Raw genomic sequence first — 19,710 nt, forward strand, 5'->3', positions numbered from 1 at the left:
ACTTTCCACACATGAGGAGGCATGCTCAGAGGATGCTAGTTCTCTTTGGATCTACCTACACATGTGAACAAACATTCTCAGTGATGAAGTTCAACAAATCCAGATACAGATCCTCTCTCACTGATGATCACCTGTCAGCTGTCCTTCGCATCTCCACCTCAGACATTCAACCAGACTTCAGTGCACTTGTTCAAGCCCAAGGCAGACTGGACTTTTCTCACTGAACACAAAAAAGAACTGAAAAATATCAAAAGCACTTGTTGCTTTTTCTACTCAGATGCTTAGCTCTGTGTGTTGTAACTTTATAGTTAGTTAGACAGTTAATATAGATTGATTAATATGTTACATGATTGTCACAGTTAAAATAGATTGATTAATGTGTTACATGATTGATTCACAGATAAAATAGATTGATTAATATGTTACATGATTGATTCACAGTTAAAAGAGATTGATAAATATGTTACATGATTGATTGACAGAAGTACATTTCTGTTGTATTAGCTAAGAAGAACTGCAGGTTCCAGAATGTCTTGTAGAAAGACGTCGTAGGCCTATAAGTTGACAGTTTGTTGTTTTTGAGAAATGTGAATTGTACATTGAATTGAAAGTGAATATCTAGCTAATAGCTCGCTTTATTGAAAAAGAAAGTGATCACACAAGTGTAGGCCTATGTCAGAAGATTTTTATATAAAGAACCTTTTGCTTGATATCACCAGTCCTAGCCATCATTTCAGAAGGTAGAAATACTACACTGTGACTCGTAATGTTGTATGTATGTATAATGTTAATAAATAATAGGCACTGGTCCGGCCCTCCACAAGTCCCGGTTTCTCATGTGGCCCACTGTGAAAATTAATTGCCATCCCCTGTTTTATGAGATAAGACCCCATCCATCGCAAACGTTGCCAAGATACTGTATGCTGACTACTTATTGTGTAGCTTAGCAACAACTCTAAACAAAAGACCTCGGAGCTTAATGACAGACCGAGATGATTCAAAATGCGGCAAACCGGCAACGCTCATAGCGGTGCAGCGGGAGGGACCACCGACAATGCACAAGAGAAGAGAATAACTTTTCTCTCCGCATTTATTGACACTCCTACTGCGACACCGAATCCCGAAACTAAATTATTTTTTGACTTTAACAGAGATACTCATGTCAGTAAGGTTTACCTGGCGGGAAGAGGTGAGTCTCAGTTGCGTTTTAAAAGGTTGAGTTCCAGGACGTCTTCATTGCAGTCGCACTGCGCCTAGAGAAGTTTTCATAGTATAGAAATATTGTTCTCTGAGCCTGCATGCGCAGGCTTGGCCAGCACTACAATCATTATAGCCAACGTGCACGATCTACTTCCTGAAAGGCACCTTGCATGAACATATCCTGTCTCGTTTTTTTTGATTGAAAACTTTATTAGAATGTTTGCAGAAGTAGGTACATGAAAGTACATATTACATACACGGTCAAACTAAGAGGATAAAAACCCAAGAAAGCCACTGGCTTATTTCAATTGGGGTCCTTGATTTTCAATTCATCGTTACGTAAGACAGACATAAGAAAAGAACTAGTACTATCTACATGATAATACAGACAAATAACTATTACTATCTACAAGATAAACGTACATCCATCATGGGAAGAACAATACAACAAAACATAAGGTATGTACAGCGGGTAGGACAGGTGGGGACATACATCATCTATTGGTTTAATTGATTAATCAGCTGTGCGGTAAACTGTTGGAACACACAGTGCACAGCTGATTAATCAATTAAACCAATAGAGTGAGACAGGATATGTTCATGCAAGGTGCCTTTCAGGAAGTAGTGGAGATCGTGCACCTAGCCTATTTACATAAACAATTTTAAATGGTGAAATTACACCAAAAATGTCAGGTGTCAAAGATATTGACATGGTCATGTTTTTTCTTTACTTATGTCCAGAGTATCTCAACGAGGAAGGCCAGACATCTGTGCTCCCTCTCATTGGGAAAATAAAGCAACAGATTGGTAAAGACCCTACTCTCTATCCAGAATATCAGTCATCCCTTGGCCTTCCTGAATTCACCAGGAGGGCAACAGAGTTGGCACTGGGCAAGGACTGCCATGCCATTGTGGAGAACAGGGTAATGTGACTAAACTTTCAATAAGACTTGACCATCATGTTTTTTTTCTATAGCCTATATGCGTCTTGGTGATGTTTACCTCAACCTGAGGTATGCATCACCCGGCCTACCACCATCAGTCAAGACCAGCTAGCTGCACACACAGATATCACAAATTCAACAGTGCTGTAATCACCTACAGTGCATGTAATTACACATTGGCCTACATCATTTACACCGCCAGCCCATTCCCCCAGCAGGCTATATTATACTGTTTGCATTACCTATCAACAGGAGCCATATGCTTGGCTGAAGAGCCAGCAGATAAAGAATGATGACTGTGACTAAACTAAGTTGTTGCCCTGTGCTTATATGTTGTAGGTGTTGGGTATTCAGACTGTCGGATGCACTGGGGCTGTGCGCCTGGGGGCTGAGCTCTTGAAACACTGGTACAATGTGAGCACTGCCTGGTGTGGACCAGTCTATCTTCCCTTCCCATGTGATGGTAAGTACTAGTAGTGACTGGAAATGTACTGTAACAGACAAGTGTACTGTGGATCTGTCAACGTGACATGTCAAGTACTACAAGTAACTTTTCATCTAAAATCTGTGGACTGCCTTCAAATAAAAGTAAAGCTGTAAGAAGTTAGACTGAGAATAAATTAAATTAGAAAAATATGTTGCAGAAGAAATGTTGTGGGCTTGCCAATTCTTATTTTGGTAAGTGGAAAAGATGTTTTGATAGATATATAGACAGATCTGCTGGGTAGTTGAAAGAAAGTGAGATGGTCTTATTATTGTAAGGGATAAAGAGAGAGATGGTTTGGTTGGTTGGATGGACAGAATTTTAGATAGAAATTAGTGGTGAAAGGATGATTGCTGGGTAGTTGAAAAGTTAGAACAGATAAGGTTGGAAAGAAAAAAGTAAAAAAGTAAATAAAATACCTAATAAAATACCTAAATAAAGTACCTACCCTCATGCGCCGGCAGCTTGCGGCTCAGGTACATCACTGGCCGGTCTGTCCCATCAGGTGGAGGGGACACCACCAGCCGCAACCACCTGTCTGATGCGTCCGTCTGTTGAGAAAAAGGGAAATCAAAGTTAGGAGCATACAGCACTGTCTCACCACAGAGGGTTAATCCCTTCAAACGCCACATAGCACTGCCCCTCTTTCCGCGACTTGTGGTGCGGGACGGCCGCAATTGCTGCGGTCTTCTCCATCTGCGGCTGTACCTCTCCTCTCCCCAAGTGGTACCCCAGATTCCGTATCTCCCTCCGCCCAATCACACATTTCACCAGGTTGGCCGTCAACCCCGCCTGCCTCAGTGTCAAAGTCATGTATTTTTTAACATGTGCATTGTCCCCACTTGAAAGATATTTTTGCCCATCCGAAGGGTTAACTGGATTCCACTCAATAATGACCAAACAACGTTTTCCTCTTTTCACTTTTTATTTTGCCAATTTTAGAAGTTTTAGTTTCATTTCATTTGATCTTTTGCAGTTGGTCAGTAGTTATTAGGTAAAAAACCTAATAAGACAAACACCACTCAAGCACATGCATACACCATTTCACGATATTGTAACAGCAACATACACATCTGTAACATTGCACACTTGTAAAACCTATCAAGCTTCTGTGCCTCATGTCACTTAATTGTTTATAATGATATTCAATTAGTCAATTATTAATTCAATCAATTAGTCAATTAGCTAACACTTCCATCTTTAAGCCAACATGCTGTAGATAAAAGCCTAAGCAACAAACCCAGTTTCATCACTCAGATGTCCACAACTGTGATCCAAGATAAACCAGTAAATCAATGAATCAATTCATCAATTAATGTAGACCTACTTCAAATACCAGAAACAATTTAAATCACCACATCCCTGTGCTTCTACTTAAACATCATTCGCTGCACTCAGGTATCACCGTAGATGACGATGTCTTCCAGGTATGCCGCAGCATACACAGAGTATGCGGTCCATCAGCCACTGAAACGTGGAACAACCCGACCTGAGGCATGCTCCAGAACCAGCCACCGTCGGGCCCCATCCAGCAGCTGCTGGCCATACGCAAAGGGGCAGCCAGCGTCCTCGTAGGCCAGTGCCCGGAACTGGCACCGGTGCTCCTCTGGACTGGATCCCGGATTTCCCTAGCCACGTAATCCAGCTGGGAGGATGCCGCCAGGGTGTGGGCCACTTGTTGGGCCTCCCCTGTCAGGAGGGGAAGGAGTTGGTGGGCCCACTCGCTGGCTGACCAGCCACATGCCCTCCCCATCCCCTCAAACATGGTCAAGAACGCCATCCGGGTCGTCGTGTTCCCCCATCTTCTGGGGTCGGATCTGGGGCCAGCTGCCTGCCACGCGGAGAGTAGATGCCCCTACTCTCCGCTGACGCCCGGAGGCACTCCCGGAGGAGGGATCGGTCCTCTGCTTGGGCACGTGCCATCTCCACCAGGACCTCCTGCTGCTGCCGCTGCATTTGGCCCCTGTCACTCCTGTACGCTCAGCACGTTCAGCATCAGCAAGTTCCAATAATAATGTCCAAAACGCAGCAGCGCAACCGGTTCTCAACCCTTTCAGTTTTTTCAGCCCGTTCAGCCCCAGCCGGCGTCCAATTATCCCACCACTCACACTCCACCACAGTCCTGTAGCTTCCTCTACAGGCCAGACGCTGCATGCTCCTCACAATATATATAGGGTAAATAAGTGGAGTTGGTTGGTTAAGTGGTTGAGAGAACTGGTAGAAAGTGGGGTAGAACTGGTAGAAAAGAGAGTGTGTGAGACACACACACACACACACACACACACACACACAGACAGACAGACATACTGGATATACTGTAGAGAAAAGCATAATTTCGGCATTTGCATTTGTTATTTTCTGCAGACTTCTTGGTGGGTATCTTTGAGGCAGCAGGGATCCAGGATGTCCGTCAGTACCGGTATTGGGATATGGAGCATCGGGGTGTGTGTGTGCAGAAGCTTCTAGATGACCTGGAGAAGGCTCCAGAGCAGAGTGTCATCATTCTGTCTGCTTCTGCTCACTGCCCTACTGGAGCAGACCTCTCCCAAAAGCAGTGGAGACTCATCACACAGCTTATGGTGGTAAGTGCTGCAAGGCCCCACTGTTTGAACATTATAGATGTAATTTATTTGGTTTCTTTGGAGTGGATGCTGTCTACAGTAGGCCTACCCCTTTTTGTCTCCCTGTCTCTCACAGAGGCGTAGGTACTTCCCCTTCTTCCTGCTGCCTGCACAGGGCCTATGTCATGGGGATGTTGAACAAGATGCCTGGGCAGTGCGACACTGTGCATCTCTAGGGATGGAGCTTCTGTGTGCCCAGTCCTTCTCCCACAGCTTTGGACTGTATGGTATGATAGTTCAAACTTCAAATGTATTGCCATGGGCGTCAGCAGCTTTTTGAATGTGGGGGGGACACTTGTTTTTCGGGGGGTCTGGGGGTCCTCCCCCCGAATTTTTTTAAATAGTAGATTCAATTTCCTGCATTCTGGTGCGTTTTACACCCAAAATAATCTCCCTCTTTCTTTGTTTTTCCTTGGAGCTGGCATGGTCTGCAATTACTGACTACTATTATGTTTTGGTTTAACTCACAGAGGCCTGACACTGACACGTGGCACTTTTTAGGTACTTTATTAAATATGAAGATTCAAAAAGAATCAAAGAGTGAATTAGAAAAGAATGAGGTAACTTTGAGTCAACAAATTGAATAAAAAGTTATGAGGAAACATAACATATGTACCTAGGCTACTCAGAGCCTATTACAATCAAACTTAGCCCTCTTCAGTGCATTGCAGAACATTCAACTATAACAAACAAACAAAAATCAAAGAGTGAATTAGAGCTGTCTCCACTGCCCCTGCCTGCTGCCCCTGCCTCTGACTCACTCTCACTCTCAACCACCTATATCAGGAGAAATGGGGATGCATTGAGCACTTGTTCATATTGTTTTTCTCTAATAGAACATTTGACATAGAAATACAATCATCAATACAAAAAATACAATCACAAGCATTTTAGAAATAGAAAAATAAATGGAACAGGTGTTTTCTTCTTATTTTTTTAACCCTAGCTCAAGCAATCAGATGCAAAATTGATTCTTTGGGTGGGTGCAATGGCCAAATTAAATAGTGCAAATGCTCAGGGCAATGAACACGGGCAGGAGATGCAATAATGACAGGACAGGTAAGCACTGTGAGGTGTTTGTCGCCATTCTGTGCCTTTGATGACGATGATTTCGCCTGTGTCTGTTCTGCATTTAAACATGTCTAACCGCACTAGTAATGCCTAACAAAACTGCTAGTGCCATATAGCTGATCTAGCTCGTATTTGGTTGCTAGTAGGCTATGCTAATTCTATTGCTAATACAGAGAATGTCTCATAAGGTGCTAACATTCTTATCAGAAAAGATGGCTGTGTTTGACCTTGGGAGAACGCAATGTTGCTGTTTGGCCACTCACGGGAAAACTTGGATGACTTTGACTTACTTTTCTCTTCTTAGAAAAAAAAAAATCCTTATATCCATCTTGGTGGATGATCTAAATATCGTCTTGCCTCAGTCTGAATGTTTTGAATCTGCGTGCGTGTCTGATGCTGCGTGCCATTAAAAACAGAAGTAAAACGCGGAGTGGATTTCTGGATATGGGCAATCCCCTACTCATAAAGTGGAACGGATTTGATTGTGAAGCAATGAAAATAACGCTGACCAGTCATGCAACATATTTTTGATGGCAAATGTGGGGGGGTCCAAACGACCTTGTTTCAAAGGTGGGGGGGACACGTCCCCCCCCAAATATATGGTGGTGACGCCCATGTGTATTGCCATACTAACAGACAGCTCTCACACTTTCATCAAATATCTCTGTAATGAGCTGAGATACTGCTCTCATGTGCTCTCATGTTATTCCCTTTTGTCCTTACTGCAGGTGAGCGGGTTGGACACCTGCTGTGTGTCCTGAAGCAGAACTCCACTCTGATAGCTGTGCAGTCTCAAGCAGAGAAGCTTGTTAGGGCACTGTGGTCCCAGCCATCTGTGGGAGGTGCACGAATGGTTGCTATGGTGCTCAGTAACCCTGCACATTTTGTAGAATGGTAAGATACAGCGAGTCCATTCTTAGCAATTAATTATGAGTGAGTAAGTTGAATTGTTAAACGCCCTCTTGTGTTCCAGGCGGGAGGGAGTGAAGAGCACAGTGGAGAGGAGTATGCTGATCAGGGAGCAGTTGAGAGAGAAGTTGAGGCTTCAAGGATCTACTGGAAGGTGGGATCACCTGATTCAGCAAGGTGGACTGTACAGTTGCACTGGACTGAATGGTGAGCATACAATCTGTGTTGCAATATTGATGTTAGTATTGGAAATGTTCACTCTTTTATCAAAAATGAAATTGTAATTTCTCCTTCTCCTTCAGTAAAACAAGTAGAATTCCTAGCAAGGAGGAGACACATCTACCTGTTTCCGAATGGCTGTCTCAATGTGAGTGCAATCAATAGCCGTAACCTGGACTACATTGCTGAGTCCATCCACCTGGCTTTGACCTCTCCTCTCTGACCTCAGGGTCCCAGCTGTAAGATCTACAGACAGTCTCCCTAAAGCATTATTCAGCTTGACTAAATCATATGGAGTTAGCACATTTGTATTCTGTCACATTATTATTTATAATAATGATATAATAATATTTTAACAAAGAAACAACACAATAATAGAATGTAGAGTGTAAAATCAAGCTTTCACACATGTGCAGTAATACACAGGTAATATGGATTATGACATATCTGGCCTGTTCTATCTGCACAGTAGTTTGCATACTGTAATATATACAGTAATACATTGCTTGTGTGGTGGTTCAGAGGGGAGTATTCTCTCCTCCCGTCCAGTTCTTATGCCCCAGTATGTATACTATGCCCCAGCAATGGGCATGTTCACACACTGTAAGGAGTGCCATCTTTTGGTTGGAATGTTTAACAGAGGCTCTGACTTGTTTGATTGTGATTATTATCAGATTATTATGATGGCACTCATGGAGAGAGTAGGAGTGTCTAGGGAAAATTCCCAGTCTGGCTGAATCCTATTAATCTACCACTGAATTACCCTTGAGCTACTAATCCTCTCCACTGCATAACTGGTGTGTGCTGAACAAAACACTGCCCAATTGTCAGTCCAGACATGTACAGTAGCCTACTAGAAAACCTTGGGAAATTATTGTTTTGTGGGTATTTTTGTGTTAATACTAAATAATAATAATAATAATAATAACAACAATAATAATAAGAACAATAATAATAATAATAACCATTATTAATAATAATAATAATTATTATTATTATACGTTTTATTATAGTACCGGTACCCTTCATACATAAGAATGCAGCTCAAAGTGCTGTACAATAAACTCTCTTGTATCTATGTTGTCCTGCATATGACCATGAATTGATACCGTATGACTCTACAAAATGTAATTTTCTGTATTTTGTTTTCCAAGTTGTATATACAGTACCATAGCCTGTTGTTTGTGATACCTTGAAATGCATAATATACCTATTACTGGAGATGCTATTGGCAACAGCAATTAACAGTGCAGACTACCGGTAATAAACAGTACATACATGACCTGCCCATATTACAAAATCTACACTGTACTGTGATTATGTACTTTTTCCACACTGAGGTGGCTCTCATGGTTTGAGGAAAATAAATGCACATTGTTATTTCTAAGGAACTGGATAAAGAATCGGGCCGATAAGCAGAATCGATAATGGCATTGGTATCGATAACATCTTATAAATTCCCATCCCTACATCCCTAAATATCATTTCTTTGCTAGCTAAAGCTAGGTGACAGGCTGGATCTTTCAATTCTGTATTCCGACAGCCAACCAAATCTTCCCATTTCTAGCAGTTATGGCACTGGACACATACAAACTTGAAAGGTATGACTATAGCACCCCTGAGGATAAGGCTACAGCTACCATGGTCTGTCTCAGCTTTATTAGAATAATTCTGAATACATCCTCTTCAATTCAAATTTTGCCAAATGGTTTTGCCAATGTATGCACATGAACATCTATAGGCCTACTGTTGCTGTACCCTTGAGCAACACCCCATCCATTGCTGAGAGGAGGCATCAGGCACACATTTAATTTGCAAGCTAATCAGGGCAGAACAGATGATGTGAAGAGTGAATTGCATCTAACATAGCAATATTACACACAATCCTCTCCAATTCTGCAAGAAGTTCAAGTCTCAGGTCAATGTAGTCTTTGTTGGCAAGAAATGCTAAGAAAGCTACTGACAGGAGGCCTAACTCTCTCTAGAGTCCTTCCTGTTTCATCCTGTTCCATATTCCCTTCTTAATGCTTTATTCAACCCTAATATTGAAACTGACATATCTGTTTTACGTAATGTCTCTAAATTCAGTGTGACATTATGAGCAGTGTGACAGTGTGGAGACATCACATCACTTACAAAAGAAACAACCAAGACAGATGCCTACACCTCAAATAAAACATGGTTTTAGCAAAGGTAAATCAAACCACCCCTCACTCCTACACAAAGATAATTCTCTGACACTTTTTGGGGTGGCTTTTGTCTAGTCTGCCTGTGTGGAAATGTAGGAAAATATATGTTATTTAATCAATAATTTTTGAGTAGCACTTTGAAATAAGAAAGATAATATAAAACAAGTAGAAATCAACAGAGAGGACAGTATAGTTTCTTTATCTTTGTTTAGTCATGTCATGTGTATGCCAGCAGTGTTCTGTGGTGCTAGACATTGAGACATCAAACACAATCTACAGTATATGTTAAATCAAGAGAATGAAAACAACCTGAGGAAAATAATAGGAGCTGATAAGCCTCTGGCTAGTGCACATTAATCTCTCACTGAGACACGTAAAAATGCTCTCCAGCCCTGTGGCAGCAACTCTGCAGCTGTTAATATCACCCACGTATATAAAACCAAGATATATGTGCCCAACAAAGGACCTTGTGTATATAGCAGATCACAGCTCCCAATTACAAGACAACAAGGTTTACTGAATAAATTGCTTCTTCAGAAATACCTGTTTGTGCTTCCTGACACTGACAGTAGGCTACAGTCATATCTATTTAAGATGCTTGTACAGTATTTCTATTTATGTCATTGTTTACGTTGTTCTACATAAAAAAATGCAGTTTGATGCATCCACTTTAATAAATCAGGCAAGTTTAATAAATCTGGTAAGTTTTATTAGAAAATAAGATGTTATTGTATATCACTTCATAATTCACATTCATAAAAAGCTACTAGATACTGTTGCTGTCTGTTATTTTACTGGACCAAATTAAAGACAGGCTGTTCCGATGTCTAGTACTAGATCGATCTCAACCACATTTACAATGAAAGAACTCAGATGCACTGCTGCTACCACAAAAACATCAACAGAAAAAGGTGAAGAAGAGAGGACCCATAATGGAAGCAATGGACCACTTTTTCCAGTGCACTAACAGGGGGAACAACGATCATAATTAACATCTACCGTAACCCCGGCCATTAGCAATCTGTCCAAGAGCACTTTGGTTTGCTGCACCATCTCAAAAAGCACCCTGGACACCTGCTCTCCTCTGAGGCTCCACTAACTGAAGTGCATTTAGTAGACAGTGAGAGAGGATCAGGCTGACGGGTTACGGTAGAGTTAATTACGCAGTATTTGTTCAGTCTGAGCACAGCTGGTCAAATCTTGAGCAGGTCATATATGGAGCCAGACATTTCGCTGTATCCAAGCAAGTAATTCAGTGTACCTGCCACCTTGTCTGTCTCTCTCTCAATCCAGCAGTGGTGAAGACCACTGTTCTGAAGGAGTTTTTTCTGAACAGTTTTCAAAGTAGTAGTCAAGCTGATGGTTGAATTGAACATAAAGAAACCTAACCTGGCAATCTGTTTAAATATGTTACCACATAGTGTGCACAGAGAGCAGATGACACCTTCTCTTCACCACAAAACACTGGTGTAAATTACTCCATTGATCTGTCAGCAGGCCTAGACCTCAGGAGTGGGGTTGCTCAGTAGGGGCAGTGGTGCAAAGATCAATGATTAGTAGCCATCACACACTTTGAGACTGATAATGAATCAGATAAGCACTACACGTTCTGGTAACTTTTCAGTCTGGCTATGAATGCAGCTGTAGGAGCGTAGCCTAATGCAGCAAGTCTATAGCCTAAAGCATTTGGGAATAATATTTTCTGCGTCTGTTATGCATATATACCGAAACTATATAAATACGGAAAGGTTTATAGCCAGTCACATTTGTAACGAAATAATTTGCCTGTGCAAATATTTAGTCTTTGCCGATTGGTGTTTGAAGTAAAGGCATCTCATATCAATAACGATAGTAGCCTAATGGTGGTCTCTTTGGTCATAGAAGGTGATAGCACCAAGAAAAAAGCCCTCCCTTTGTGCAACGGGGACACAGCATTGTAAAACAGTGACAACCAGAGTGTCATAGTAAAACAATCTAGAATAAACATCTTGCTTCTTTCCCAGGCTTCTCATCACTCTCCTTTCATAGAGGGGCACTAAATCATTCGTGGGAGACAACATGTTTACTGTACCCATGTGATATGTGTAACTTAGGTGTGTGTGTTATCATTATTCAACTACCAGGAAAAGATAATACATTTGTTAGTAAAACTAAATGAATTTCCACTACTGTGTGCACCGGTGAGTCTTTACAACACTCAAGGTTAATGTAGCCTCTAATCAGCCTAAAAGCCTCAATTCCACAGAACTCAATATTACTGTGTGACAGTAGCCTACTCAAACTCAGACAAACTCCTTATTTTCAAGGGTTCATCATGAAGGTTGGAACTAGAAATAATAATTAATAATGAATTAGCCAAAATATGCAATAATGCAACATTCAAGCGTTCTAAAAGTCTTCCTAATGGTTGTAATGACTAATCAGTAGCGATCAAGGAATGAGATCCCTTCGAATAAATATTTCATGGTACTCCTTATGAAGGAATGGTGAAATACATCTATAGGAGACGAATAGTCTGTGGTCATCCAAAGAAAAATGTACCACAAGGCAGTTATTTCAAGTATATGAGTGTACACTCACTGGACACTTTATTAGGAACACTATACTAATACTGGGTAGGGCCTCCCTTTGCTCTCAAAACAGCCTAAATTCTTTGATTGAAGATGTTGGAAACATTCTTTTGAGATTCTGGTCTATGATGACATGATTGCATCACGCAATTCCTGCAGATTTTTCAGGTACACTTTCAAACTGTGAATCTCCCGTTCTACCACATCCCAAAGGTGTTCTATTGGATTCAGATCCGGTGACTGGGAAGGCACTAAAGAACCCTGAACTCAATGTCATGTTCATGAAACCAGTTTGAGATTACTTTTGCTTTGTGACCAAAGTGTGCAAAGAAAACATTCCCCACACCATTACACCACCTGAATGAATGAGAAGGTGTACAGGTGTTCCTAATAAAGTGTTTGGTGAGTGTATATCAGGCTATAGAAGATATTTAATATATTTCTGCGAAACAACATGTAATTACAATGTTTTTACTAGGAAAGCACACTTTATGTAGACTAGGCATAAGCCTGTGGTGGGCTGCATCTCGGGGGGGGACGAGGCGGCGTACAGGGATGAGGTAGAGCAGCTGAGCAAGCTGTGCAAGGTTAACAACCTGCTGCTGAACAAGTCAAAGACCCAGGAAATCATCGTGGACTTCAGGAGGAACAAATCTGAGATCCAGCCCCTGCTCATCGACGGAGAGAGCGTGGAGAGAGTCTCAACCCTCCGATTCCTGGGGGTGCACATACAGGATGACCTGTCCTGGAAGAACAACACAGTAGCCACCATCAAGAAGGCACAACAGCGGCTCTACTTCCTGAGAGTCCTCAGGAAGGAACACAACAAGCAGGAGATACTGGTGGCCTTCTACCGCGGCGCAGTGGAGAGCATCCTCACCTACGGCATCTGCAACTGGTTCTCCAGCTGCACAACCGCGGAGAGAAATGCGCTACAGAGAGTCGTGAGAACAGCCCAGAAGATCACCGGCGCCCCCCTCCCCTCTCTGGAAGAGCTGTACAACACACGCTGTCTCAGGAAGGCCTCCAAGATCTCCAGAGACCCAACCCACCCTGGGTACGAACACTTTGCCCGGCTGCCCTCGAAAAGGCGGTACAGGACCATGGCCGCAAGGACAAACAGACTGAAGCACAGCTTCTACCCCAGGGCCATCCAGGCCCTGAACACAGCAAAGACCTAGGTTCTGGGCCCTGGACAGTCTGGACGGATTGATGGCAGCTGCTGGATTGAAAAAATCAAGTGTAGTGCTGAGGCACAAATGTGTACATTTCAAGCCTGCAAACTGCGACACTTTAAATGAATGTGCAATAACACTATGTGCAATATGACAACCCTAGTCGTCTTACCTGTACAGTATAGTATAGTGGACAGTGTACATAGCCTGTGTACATAGCCTTCCAGTGTACATAGCCTTCCAGCTCCTTTCCCTTCCTGTTTTTTCTTTTTTTTTCTTTCTTTTTTTTCCTAGCACCAGGGGAGCCACCCCTCCCAAATTTCGTTGTTTGGTACCTGTACTATAGCAATGACAATAAAGACCATTCATTCATTCATTCATTCATTCATTCATTCATTCATTCAAGTGTGACTCCTCAAATTACCCGTCTGATACACTTGCAGTGAGACATAGATGTTAGACACTATCCATTCCCTCAAGCTAAGTTTGAACTAATCATCATACAAGTAAGGCAAGCTAAGAAAGTAATTACAGACTGTATATTACATTTATTTTGAATACAAGCTTTTCCCCTCAGCCAGGAACTATAAGCTCCCACAATGTAAGATGAACAAATAACCCAAATGTTTTACCTCAATAACAGAACATTAACGGTAATAAGAAGCAACAAGCTCTATATTTCTGGGCAAACATGCATACTGTGTATGTGCAGTGAATCAGTGACAAAATGGGCAAAGTGTAAGTTTAGGGTTAGTGTATGTATATGAGATGTATCCACATTAACGGCAAGACAATTTCCCTCTTGAGGACAACAAACTTTATCTTAATGTAGACAGACAAATGACAGTGATGTTACAATAAGCACTATGGACTGCATATGACCATCTTTGCCACTCATTACATGTTTTATTAGCACTATGGACTGCATATGACCATCTTAGCCTCTCCTTACATGTTAGAGGATAGGATATTAGAATAATTGATATTCTATTCTGTTTCTCATCCCCTGTGCCTTGTCTTGTCAAATGTTCTTGTCTATTTGTTGCTATGGGCAAGTATATTATTCTCCTCACACCTGAGTCCTTTGTGCCTGGGGTGTTCATTATATCTGATGCCTCTGGCTATGTCTGTGACTTCACAGTCAGAACAATGTGATTGTGTGGCTGTCCCTGCCATATCTAGTGGCGTACAACTCGATTTTGGAAGTCGACCCTGACTCAGACTCCTGCTTTAGGAGTCGAAGGAGTTTACTCTTTTTCAACTCAGACTCCAAAATAGTGTAATAACTGTCCCAAAATGACTAAAACTCCATTGTCAGGTGTGTGCATTATAGTATGTGCTTTAAAACAATTTGACTGGGCTAGCTATGCATTGGGAGAAGAGTGCCGTTCTCTACAATACATTATCTACTGTTTTTGTCATCCTTAATTATGTAGCAGAGGACTTAGATGTCACTCCAGCTGGAGTCAATTCTACTCCCTTTCAAAATTGGAGTAGACTCGAGTCGAGGGTTTACTATTTTGGGGTGGACTCCCCACCACTAGCCACATCCATCACTTGGAAAAACCAGGACATGAGGATGGGGACAGCTTGTGAGATCATGGAGTACCCTTTGGTCAGCAAATGTCTTGACAGACTTTAATCTAAATCTTACAACTAAGTACTTTAATTCAACTATTCAATTATTTGTTGCCATGGTTAATAATAACTTTAAAACTTTATAATTATAACTGCTTGCCATGGCTTGCTTTACTTATATAATTTAATTATACTTAATAAAGAGAACACAGATCTGGATTGTTATGGTAGGCGCATGATACAGCCTTCTCACTCTTAGGAGCACGATAAGTCACAAAACACACAGGTGTTTTGCTCTAGTCTCGCTGTGCAATGGGCTGTTGCTATGCAGCACTACATGGATCCCTGCCTACGTATATACTTTCAATCAACACTTAAACCCCACACTCACTGTTCCTCTCAACAGCCCCCCACTCCAGGTGGTATAGACAGGACCACCGTGTTTGAGCACGTAGCGAAAGAAAGAATTAACCTCTATTGATCCCAAACGTGATGTTAATGCAGGATATTAATGCAACTGTCACATAGAATACACCCCCCGGTCACCCAGGACACCACAGCTAGTCCTGATGTCCTTAGTGCATTAATTCACGACCAGTAAGTAAATCCCTCCAACAAATACAGGGATTTATTTCTATCTGCTGGACTAAGTCTTTGAGGGGAAAACCTTGCAAGGTAAGGAGAAGTGCACTGTGTTACATGTTACAATAGAACTGCTTATTAAAGTAGATCAAAGTAAAACAATAATAGACCCAAAAAAGTTAGCCTGAAATATGAATTGTGTAGGCTGTATGTTTAATCTACTGTAATACAGTCAGGTGGATTCTCCGGACCAGGACTCATAAAAAAAAAAAAAAAAACTATGAAACACTATGAGCACTATGAGAGCTGTCAGTACGTGTTGTCTTCATACAGTTGAGGGACAGGCGACCGACACCGCACAGATGGTTTCTCAGTGCTTTGGAAATTGGACCGTTAGTTTTCTGGTTTTCAACTGGAGTGGACTTACCTGCACAGTATCAACTCTGTCGACCTGTTGCCAACGACACACTGTCTGCAAGAGAGCGCTGCGTATTGTACATCTTTAGGACTTTCAGACAGAATGGCAGGCAGCATTATACTTTGAAGCAATTCAGGCTATCATGTAAATCCATTGAATAACGTTGTCAAAAAGTTATTCTGTATCAATGTTGTTGTTTTTTCGTGCTGCATCCTTGTCTTACCGAAGTCGCGGGACGCGTGGAGCCTTGTCCATGTCAATGTGTTGAAGTTGACAATCACTGTCTCGCACCGATATTTGACTACGGCAGCTGCAAAGGTAAGGTTTACCGACAACATTTCGTGAGCTTAGAATTATAAGGTTCTATCTCCGTTTAGGGCAGTTCAGAGATATTGAGCGTCAAAGTGTTTACATTCCATTATGTTTTGTGAGATGGAACCTTTGTATTTTATGAATTACTAAAAAAAATAAAAAAATAAACATTTTAAAAATAACACCACACAGGCATTAATAAACACCTAATGGATCAGATTATGTAAAAAAACTCAATTTTGACCAAAATGGAGATAGAACCTTATAATTCTAACGTCACGATTTACCACAATCGAAAAGCTTTAGAGGTGTGTATGTTGCCTGAAATCCAAAGGGGAATCCCTTTAAAATTAGAGTAGTCTGGGCAGTTAGGACCAAATTAAGTTCTCTTTCTCTAGACTTCCCTCTATTCATTGCATGAAAATGCTGTCTACCTTGTGCCCGTACAAAGTTCGCACATTTATTGAATAAAACATAATTGGAGTTGTAAAGAAATAAGATAATCCTATGTTCCAGTGACAAAATAAGACATAAGAGCTCTCAATACAGTACAATGGATTTTAGACCTTTCTAACGATGAGCGTAGACAATTATAGCTGTAACGCCTTCATTTCCCCTCAATAAAGTATCTATCTATCTATCTATCTATCTATCTATCTATCTATCTATCTATCTATCTATCTATCTATCTATCTATCTATCTTATCTATTTTCTGTGTCCGATTTTGATCTGAGGAAAAGGGAACAATGCTGTATATTATTATAACTAACAAGCATTTGTGTTTAACCACTGTTTAGATCAATGTACAGTATTGTGTCTCAGACATTCATTATCAGCTCAACACTGCCAGAGACCTATATTTGCTGTCATAAATGACTCACTCTCACTCTAGTAGAGAGAGACATATAACTGACCTACGTATCTCATTAGGGACAAGGTTTGAGTGGCAGGGGGCATGACATTATCATAGACCGAAAAGCACCCAGATAACCAAGATATACAGTAGAGATATAAAGTGATACAGTAGTAGACTGATATACAGAGTGATTTGAACACATTTCACAATGTGCCTATATTGATGCAGATGGTTTCCATCTATTGAGTTATCACATTGAATCATATAATACCATTGGGTCTGGTGAAAAAGTCCTCAAGTAGGGCACGGTCATTTTTCATTTTTTGCCAGATTATGAAAGTGCAGATTGTAAACTTTCAAATGATGTGTCATACATTGAAATCTGAAAATAGGTGAAGAAGGTATGCTTATTCGAATGTTGGTACATCTCAGAGAATGGGAGAAACACACGCAAAACAGCTGCTTGTAGCTGGCAGCTAAGAAGGCATAACATGATATTATCGCTTTGAACATCTAAGTGCATGTTCAGCAAATCGCAACATGCTGTTAGACCATCAACATGCTAAACCACATAACTACACATAATTAGATGATCAAACAGTCCTTGCTTTTGAACACGTCCTAAACCGTTTGTTTACAAGCCATGTATCACTTACCCAGTAGCAGATGACACAGTGAATCCAATTCACAAATTATTTAGTGATCCTAAAACTGTTGTTTGTTATATCGAGTGGGCTCTTCAACACTTAAACATTAGTAATATGAAAAAAACTGAAAACACTTTTATTTAATTTTTTAAAAGACGCTTTTTGGTCATTTGAGATTGCATATATACAGATCTTTTCACCAGACCGTGTCACATTTGTTGGAATGTTCTGCCCTGAATTTAGTTATTGAAGCATCATACATTATGTTGGCTCTGACCAAAGTCAGAGGACAGATTTGAATATCTAGTGATCCAGTCATGACTATCTCAGAGTAAGAGGCTGTTTAGACCACCTGTGGGTCTTTGGTGTAATGATGAGACAGAGAGGAAACATCCATATCCACAGGTATATATCCCTATACCACATACTGTATCTTCCTGACCAACAACAGACAGTGTGTGTATTTGGTACCATTGCAGCAGAGCCATCAGAGTGCCTCAACAAGTCAATTAACTTCGAAGGACAAAGCCTACTCCCTGGCTCCCTGGCCCTGGCTCGCAACCTCGGCTTCATCCTGGACCCCACCCTCTCATTTGATCCCCACGTCAGCTCCATCGTCAAGACCTCCTACTTCCACCTCCGCAACATAGCAAAAATCAGACACTGCCTCTCCCCGTCCGCTGCTGAATCCCTCATCCACGCCTTCATCTCCTCCCGCCTTGACTACTGCAACTCCCTACTCACCGGCATCACCTCCCGCTCCCTCCATAGACTCCAGATGGTCCAAAACTCTGCTGCACGCCTCCTTTCAAACACCCGCTCCCGTGACCACATCACTCCTGTCCTCCACTCTCTCCACTGGCTCCCCATCAAAGAACGCATCCAATTCAAAATCCTCATCCTCACATACAAAGCCCTCCATAGCCTGGCCCCCCCTTACCTGACTGACCTCCTTCTCCCCCGCCCTACCCGTACCCTCCGATCCTCATCCATTGTTCCCCTCACTGTCCCACCCTCAAAACTCAAAGGCTTCGGTCACCGTGCCTTTTCACGAGCTGCACCCCGCCTCTGGAACTCTCTCCCCCAACCACTCAGAGACTCACCCTCACTTCTCACTTTTAAATCCCACCTCAAAACCTACCTGTTCTCCCATGCCACCCCCCTGATATGCATACAGCCTCCCCTACCCCTAACCACCTCCCCCCCCCCACCTCCCCGTTCGCTGACTCTGTGTTCCATGTTACTTGTTGTTTTTGTGTTTTCCGTATCCCCTATATTGTCAGCGTCTTTGAGCCTCGGAAAAGCGCTATATAAATCCAATGAATTATTATTATTATTATTATTACTCTATTCTAAATAGGATATATCCATGCATCACTTGTCACTGGACTCCTTGTGCTTGAAGCATGACTAATCAATGTCTGAAGAGCCAAGGCCTTTGAGAAAAACGCATTGTAAGTATAATTTTACAATGTGAGAAAGAATAGTGAATCTATCTGTTGTAGTGGTTTGAACTGTCTCTTAGGCAGCTTCTCTCTTATGAACACACTGAATGAGGATTAGGCCGATTGAAAAGACTTGTCAATATTACCACCCTCATACATCCAAATGTTAATTGAAAAGCCCATGTTTACAGTTTCTTCTTCAATGCATCATTGCCTTTCAGGATTACAATGCTCCCTGACAAGCTGGTCACAAAGATGTGTTACTCCTCAAATTCATGCCATCTGTGTTTCTGTTCTTACTGTAATATCATAATGAGTTTCTGTTTTACCAACCTGATTACACAGTATGTAGAACCTTACTCTAATGGGGCTGTGACACAATGCTTTTGTTCTTGGCTATTTAGGGCACAATAACTCTGTTGTTGTTAAGCAAAGCTTGATTATGCGTTTGGAGGCTTGTTGAATTAAAGAGATTTCTGCTCACCTAAT

At 41.6% G+C, this 19,710-nt stretch overlaps 1 protein-coding gene across 1 annotated transcript; it reads left to right on the forward strand.

Moving 5' to 3' along the window:
* Positions 1-1,002: 1,002 nt before the first annotated feature.
* Positions 1,003-7,671, forward strand: got1l1 (glutamic-oxaloacetic transaminase 1 like 1; the record flags this gene model as incomplete). The annotated part of the gene is made up of 8 exons (XM_080531462.1): positions 1,003-1,189; positions 1,942-2,123; positions 2,484-2,607; positions 4,993-5,210; positions 5,326-5,476; positions 7,049-7,214; positions 7,294-7,436; positions 7,532-7,671. The coding sequence occupies 8 exons, from the start codon at positions 1,003-1,005 to the stop codon at positions 7,669-7,671; spliced, it is 1,311 nt and encodes a 436-aa protein (XP_080387588.1).
* Between the last annotated feature and the right edge of the window lie 12,039 nt (positions 7,672-19,710).

Source organism: Nansenia antarctica, assembly GCF_963989245.1.
Source record: "Nansenia antarctica genome assembly, chromosome: 5".
In the NCBI taxonomy this organism is placed as follows: Eukaryota; Metazoa; Chordata; class Actinopteri; order Argentiniformes; family Microstomatidae; genus Nansenia; species Nansenia antarctica.